This window comes from Oncorhynchus masou, unplaced genomic scaffold (assembly GCF_036934945.1).
Source record: "Oncorhynchus masou masou isolate Uvic2021 unplaced genomic scaffold, UVic_Omas_1.1 unplaced_scaffold_2128, whole genome shotgun sequence".
Lineage (NCBI taxonomy): Eukaryota > Metazoa > Chordata > Actinopteri > Salmoniformes > Salmonidae > Oncorhynchus > Oncorhynchus masou.
Genome location: NW_027008606.1, coordinates 39,153 through 45,568, shown reverse-complemented (window position 1 = coordinate 45,568; position 6,416 = coordinate 39,153). Strand labels below are relative to the sequence as shown.

General features: G+C 59.8%; 1 protein-coding gene across 1 annotated transcript; it reads right to left on the bottom strand.

The window, feature by feature from the left end:
- Positions 1–1,379: 1,379 nt before the first annotated feature.
- On the bottom strand, positions 1,380–5,839 carry LOC135532948 (collagen alpha-1(I) chain-like). The gene is made up of 6 exons (XM_064960375.1): positions 5,423–5,839; positions 4,585–4,735; positions 4,329–4,360; positions 3,929–4,140; positions 2,387–3,090; positions 1,380–2,236 (listed from the first exon to the last, which is right to left on the bottom strand). Exons 1-6 carry the CDS (start codon positions 5,837–5,839, stop codon positions 1,380–1,382), a joined length of 2,373 nt encoding a protein of 790 aa, XP_064816447.1.
- Positions 5,840–6,416: the final 577 nt, after the last annotated feature.

The window sequence follows — 6,416 nt, the reverse complement described above, 5'->3', positions numbered from 1 at the left end:
TAGTCTGTGAGGAACGGGCGTTTAGTCTGTGTGGAACGGGCGCGTTTAGTCTGTGTGGAACGGGCGTTTAGTCTGTGAGGAACGGGCGCGTTAGTCTGTGTGTGGAACGGGCGCGCTTAGTCTGTGTGGAACGGGCGCGTTTAGTCTGTGTGGAACGGGCGCCATTTAGTCTGTGTGGAACGGGCGCGTTTAGTCTGCGTGGAACGGGCGCTGTTTAGTCTGCGTGGAACGGGCGCGTTTAGTCTGCGTGGAACGGGCGCGCTTAGTCTGCGTGGAACGGGCGCGTTTAGTCTGCGTGGAACGGGCGCTTTAGTCTGCGTGGAACGGGCGCGTTTAGTCTGCGGAACGGGCGCGTTTTTAGTTCGTGGAACGGGCGCTGCATGAATTGCGTGGAACGGGCGCGCGTTTAGTCTGCGTGGAACGGGCGCTGCGAAGTCCGCGTGGAACGGGCGCGTTTAGTTCGCGTGGAACGGGCGCGTTTAGTTCTGCGTGGAACGGGCGCGCTTTAGTCTGCGTGGAACGGGCGCGTTTAGTCTGCGTGGAACGGGCGTTTAGCCCGCGTGGAACGGGCGCGCGTTTAGTCTGCGTGGAACGGGCGCGTTTAGTCCTGCGTGGAACGGGCGCGTTTGGTCTGCGTGGAACGGGCGCGTTCTGCGTGGAACGGGCGCGTTTAGTCTGCGTGGAACGGGCGCGTTTAGTCTGCGTGGAACGGGCGCGTTTAGTCTGCGTGGAACGGGCGCGTTAGTCTGCGTGGAACGGGCGCGTTTAGTCTGCGTGGAACGGGCGCGTTTAGTCTGCGTGGAACGGGCGCGTTTAGTCTGCGTGGAACGGGCGCGTTTAGTCTGCGTGGAACGGGCGCGTTTGGGAGTCGCGTGCGTGAACGGGCGAACGCGCGCGCTAGTCCGTGCGGAACGCGCGCGTTTAGTCCGTGCGGAACGCGCGCGTTTAGTCCGTGCGGAACGCGCGCGTTTAGTCCGTGCGGAACGCGCGCGTTTAGTCCGTGCGGAACGCGCGCGTTTAGTCCGTGCGGAACGCGCGCGTTTAGTCCGTGCGGAACGCGCGCGTTTAGTCCGTGCGGAACGCGCGCGTTTAGTCCGTGCGGAACGCGCGTTTTAGTCCGTGCGGAACGCGCGTTTAGTCCGTGCGGAACGCCCCTGTAGTCATTGTATTGTTGTCGTGCAGGTATCTTCTACCCTGTACCCATGTGATGTTGAGTCAGAGGCGTGCTGTCAGGGACACCGATCTCTATGGTAAATCAGCTGACAAGTTCCTGTCCTCATCCCAGAGTGCTGCCGCCTCAGCGCCGCCCTCTGCTGAGCGGGAGGAAGAACCTGCCTTCTGGGGAAAGGTAACCAACTGGACACTCTGTTATTGACACTTTATTCAGATAGTAAGGAAATGAGATGGGGAGACAGTGGGAAGGTTGGACGCTTGGGATGATCCTGGTCTCCTGTGTTGGGGGGGGGGGGTTGATCCCTGGTCCCCTGTGTTGGGGAGGGGGGGGTCTGATCCCTGGTCCCCTGTGTTGGGGAGGGGGGGTCTTGATCCCTGGTCTCCTGTGTTGGGGAGGGGGGTTTGATCCCTGGGCCCCTGTGTTGGGGGCATGATCCCTGGTCTCCTGTGTTGGGGAGGGGGGTGTGTTGATCCCTGGTCTCCTGTGTTGGGGGGGGGGGTTGATCCCCGGTCTCCTGTGTTGGGGGGTTGATCCCTGGTCCCCTGTGTTGGGGGGTTGATCCCTGGTCCCCTGTGTTGGGGGGTTGATCCCTGGTCCCCTGTGTTGGGGGGTTGATCCCTGGTCCCCTGTGTTGGGGGGGGGGGGTTGATCCCTGGTCCCCTGTGTTGGGGGGGGTTGATCCCTGGTCCCCTGTGTTGGGGGGGGTTGATCCCTGGTCTCCTGTGTTGGGGGGTTGATCCCTGGTCCCCTGTGTTGGGGGGGGGTTGATCCCTGGTCCCCTGTGTTGGGGGGTTGATCCCTGGTCCCCTGTGTTGGGGGGTTGATCCCTGGTCTCCTGTGTTGGGGGGGTTGATCCCTGGTCCCCTGTGTTGGGGGGGGTTGATCCCTGGTCTCCTGTGTTGGGGAGGGGGGGGGGGGTTGATCCCTGGTCTCCTGTGTTGGGGGGTTGATCCCTGGTCTCCTGTGTTGGGGGGGGGGGCTTGATCCCTGGTCCCCTGTGTTGGGGAGGGGGGGCTTGATCCCTGGTCTCCTGTGTTGGGGGGGGGGGTGATCCCTGGTCTCCTGTGTTGGGGGGGGGGGGTTGATCCCTGGTCTCCTGTGTTGGGGGGCGGGGGGGGCTTGATCCCTGGTCTCCTGTATTGGGGGGGGGGCTTGATCCCTGGTCTCCTGTATTGGGGGGGTTGATCCCTGGTCTCCTGTATTGGGGGGGGCTTGATCCCGGTCTCCTGTGTTGGGGGGGGGGGGGGGGCTTGATCCCTGGTCTCCTGTGTTGGGGGGGCTTGATCCCTGGTCTCCTGTGTTGGGGAGGGGGGGCTTGATCCCTGGTCTCCTGTGTTGGGGAGGGGGGGGCTTGATCCCTGGTCTCCTGTGTTGGGGGGGCTTGATCCCGGTCTCCTGTATTGGGGGGGGTTGATCCCTGGTCTCCTGTATTGGGGGGGGGGGGGGTTGATCCCTGGTCTCCTGTATTGGGGGGGCTTGATCCCTGGTCTCCTGTGTTGGGGAGGGGGGGGGCTTGATCCCTGGTCTCCTGTATTGGGGAGGGGGGTTGATCCCTGGTCTCCTGTGTTGGGGAGGGGGGGGGTTTGATCCTGGTCTCCTGTGTTGGGGAGGGGGGGGGGGTTGATCCCTGGTCTCCTGTGTTGGGGGGGTTGATCCCTGGTCTCCTGTGTTGGGGGGGTTGATCCATGGTCTCCTGTGTTGGGGAGGGGGGTTTGATCCCTGGTCTCCTGTGTTGGGGAGGGGGGGTTTGATCCCTGGTCTCCTGTGTTGGGGAGGGGGGGCTTGATCCCTGGTCTCCTGTGTTGGGGGGGCTTGATCCCGGTCTCCTGTGTTGGGGGGGCTTGATCCCCGGTCTCCTGTGTTGGGGGGGCTTGATCCCTGGTCTCCTGTGTTGGGGGGGCTTGATCCCTGGTCTCCTGTGTTGGGGGGGGGGGGGGGGCTTGATCCCTGGTCTCCTGTGTTGGGGGGGGGGGGGTTGATCCCTGGTCTCCTGTGTTGGGGAGGGGGGCTGATCCCTGGTCTCCTGTGTTGGGGAGGGGGGGTTGATCCCTGGTCTCCTGTGTTGGGGGGGGGGTCTTGATCCCTGGTCTCCTGTGTTGGGGAGGGGGGTTGATCCCTGGTCTCCTGTGTTGGGGGGGTCTTGATCCCTGGTCTCCTGTGTTGGGGGGGGGTCTTGATCCCTGGTCTCCTGTGTTGGGGGGGTTGATCCCTGGTCTCCTGTGTTGGGGGGGGGGGGGGGGGTCTTGATCCCTGGTCTCCTGTGTTGGGGGGGGGTCTTGATCCCTGGGCTCCTGTATTGGGGGGGCTTATCCCTGGTCTCCTGTGTTGGGGGCTTTATCCCTGGTCTCCTGTGTTGGGGGGGGGGGGGGTCTTGATCCCTGGTCTCCTGTGTTGGGGGGGGGATCCAGGGAGTCCTACAATGTACCCTATTAATAAGAAATAAACAATGAGAGTAGGTAACCCAGGGTGCAGTGCTTCCTCTGGTAAATGTGTTAGATGTGGGTGGAGAGTTAGCGGGTAGGGGGGGTTGTGTAAGTACTGAACAGCTTGGTTCTGGTGACTTTTTAAAAGGAAAACATGAAAATAACCATAATATAATTTCCACCCCCAGAAATCAACTCAATAAAATAATTGGGATTAAATGATTACAGTTCAACAGGAGGCAATTGAATGTGCTGCAGCTATTTGAAGAAACACAACAGAGACCTTCATCACAAAGGAGGGCGCGTTGAACATCTCTTTCCGGATTCTGACAAAACCTCTGACACAGGTTCACAGCCTTGGTCAGAGCACTTTATTCCCCTGGTCTTTGGAACAGAGTTTCCAACGCTCTCCTGTAATTTAGCTCCTTGGTGGAGAGGGGGGCGTTGATGGAGAGCCGCGGGGTGGGGGGGGGGGTTGATGGAGAGCCGCATGCCGGCGGCTACGTACTCTCCTGCAGTCTGTTCCTCAAGTCTGTTTCCGACCTGCAATAACAGAGATGATAATAAGAAGAGAAAGTAGAGGGACAAAGAGGATCTACTTTCACATTTTAAATATTCTTTACTCGTTTAATTGCAGAGAAGTCCCTTTATCACAGTTTAACGGAGGAAGACGGTTTTGTCATTGCGACTGCTGCCAGCTGGCTAAGGCAGGGGAAGAGCTGTCATCAAACCGCTGTGTCATTGTTGTCAGCTGGGCCAACCCCTGAAATACATGGAGGAAAAAACAAAAGATGTCCAACATTAAAGAAGAGTCAACAGAGTGGTAGTTCAACAGGAGTAAGGGTTGGGCAACACCGGTCTAAAATGGTCTCTTCAAAGGATTGTCACACTCATGCCATACCTTGAATGTTCCAACTAGCATATGTTGCAGCTCAGCAGCCTCTGGCTGGAGAGGAGGGTCAGGTTAAAAGGGGTTTATCCTCTCACTAGAGAACGCAGCCTGAGGTCCCATAACACTGAAGGCCTGAGGTCCCAACACACTGAAGGCCTGAGGTCCCAACACACTGAAGGCCTGTGGTCCCAACACACTGAAGGCCTCCAGAATCTCCAGATGTTGGAACCTCTTGTCTTGGCTGTCCTGGAGGAAAGATATGGATCCATGACCTGATAACAGCACAAAGCAGAAAATAAATTATTATATATATATATATATAAATAAGTGGTTAATAGCTGTTTGTTTTAGTTTATATTATTAACACACATGATGGAACATTGGAACACAGGCCCATCAGTACCCAGTGCGTACCCAGTCAGTACCCAGTCTGTACCCAGTCAGTACCCAGTCAGTACCCAGTCCGTACCCAGTCCGTACCCAGTCCGTACCCAGTCCGTACCCAGTCAGTACCCAGTCCGTACCCAGTCCGTACCCAGTCAGTACCCAGTCCGTACCCAGTCCGTACCCAGTCAGTACCCAGTCCGTACCCAGTCCGTACCCAGTCAGTACCCAGTCCGTACCCAGTCAGTACCCAGTCAGTACCCAGTCCGTACCCAGTCCGTACCCAGTCCGTACCCAGTCCGTACCCAGTCCGTACCCAGTCAGTACCCAGTCAGTACCCAGTCAGTACCCAGTCCGTACCCAGTCCGTACCCAGTCCGTACCCAGTCCGTACCCAGTCAGTACCCAGTCAGTACCCAGTCAGTACCCAGTCCGTACCATCTCTGTTGGGTATCTTTTTGATGTGCAGCCCCATAAGTACTCAGTATAGAATAGACATTTTGAGAAATGGAATGATCCAATAGAACAATCTTTACCTTTTAGTCTTTACCTCCGCTGTCCCCCCTCCTGATCCCTCCGCTGTCCACCCCTCCTGATCCCTCCGCTGCCCCCCTCCTGATCCCTCCGCTGTCCCCCTCCTGATCCCTCCTCTGTCCCCCTCCTGATCCCTCCGCTGTCCCCCTCCTGATCCCTCCGCTGTCCCCCCTCCTGATCCCTCCGCTGTCCCCCCTCCTGATCCTCCGCTGTCCCCCCTCCTGATCCCTCCGCTGTCCCCCCTCCTGATCCCTCCTCTGTCCCCCTCCTGATCCCTCCGCTGTCCCCCCTCCTGATCCCTCCGCTGTCCCCCTCCTGATCCCTCCGCTGTCCCCCTCCTGATCCCTCCGCTGTCCCCCCTCCTGATCCCTCCGCTGTTCCCCCTCCTGATCCCTCCGCTGTCCCCCTCCTGATCCCTCCGCTGTCCCCCCATCCTGATCCCTCCGCTGTCCCCCCCATCCTGATCCCTCCGCTGTCCCCCCCTCCTGATCCCTCCGCTGTCCCCCCTCCTGATCCCTCCGCTGTCCCCCCTACCTGATCCCTCCGCTGTCCCCCCTACCTGATCCTTCCGCTGTCCCCCCTACCTGATCCCTCCGCTGTCCCCCCTCCTGATCCCCTCCTCTATCCCCCCCCCCTCCTGATCCCTCCTCTATCCCCCCTCCTGATCCCTCCGCTGTCCCCCCTCCTGATCCCTCCTCTATCCCCCCTCCTGATCCCTCCGCTGTCCCCCCCTCCTGATCCCTCCGCTGTCCCCCTCCTGATCCCTCCTCTATCCCCCTCCTGATCCCTCCTCTATCCCCCTCCTGATCCCTCCTCTATCCCCCTCCTGATCCCTCCCTCTATCCCCCCTCCTGATCCCTCCGCTGTCCCCCCTACCTGATCCCTCCGCTGTCCCCCACCTCCTGATCCCTCCGCTGCCCCCCTCCTGATCCCTCCGCTGTCCCCCCCCATTCTGATCCCTCCGCTGTCCCCCCCTCCTGATCCCTCCGCTGTCCCCCTCCTGATCCCTC

What these genes read in the sequence shown, in the direction of transcription:
- LOC135532948 (XM_064960375.1), bottom strand. Translation starts at nt 5,839, where the DNA reads ATGGGGGGACAGCGGAGGGATCAGGAGGGGGACAGCGGAGGGATCAGG. An exon ending in CAGGAGGGGGGACAGCGGAG is followed by an intron (nt 4,736 to 5,422) that starts GTAAAGACTAAA and finishes TCTTTCCTCCAG; the next exon opens with GACAGCCAAGACAAGAGGTT. An exon ending in GAACCTGTGTCAGAGGTTTT is followed by an intron (nt 3,091 to 3,928) that starts GTCAGAATCCGG and finishes CCCCCAACACAG; the next exon opens with GAGACCAGGGATCAAGCCCC.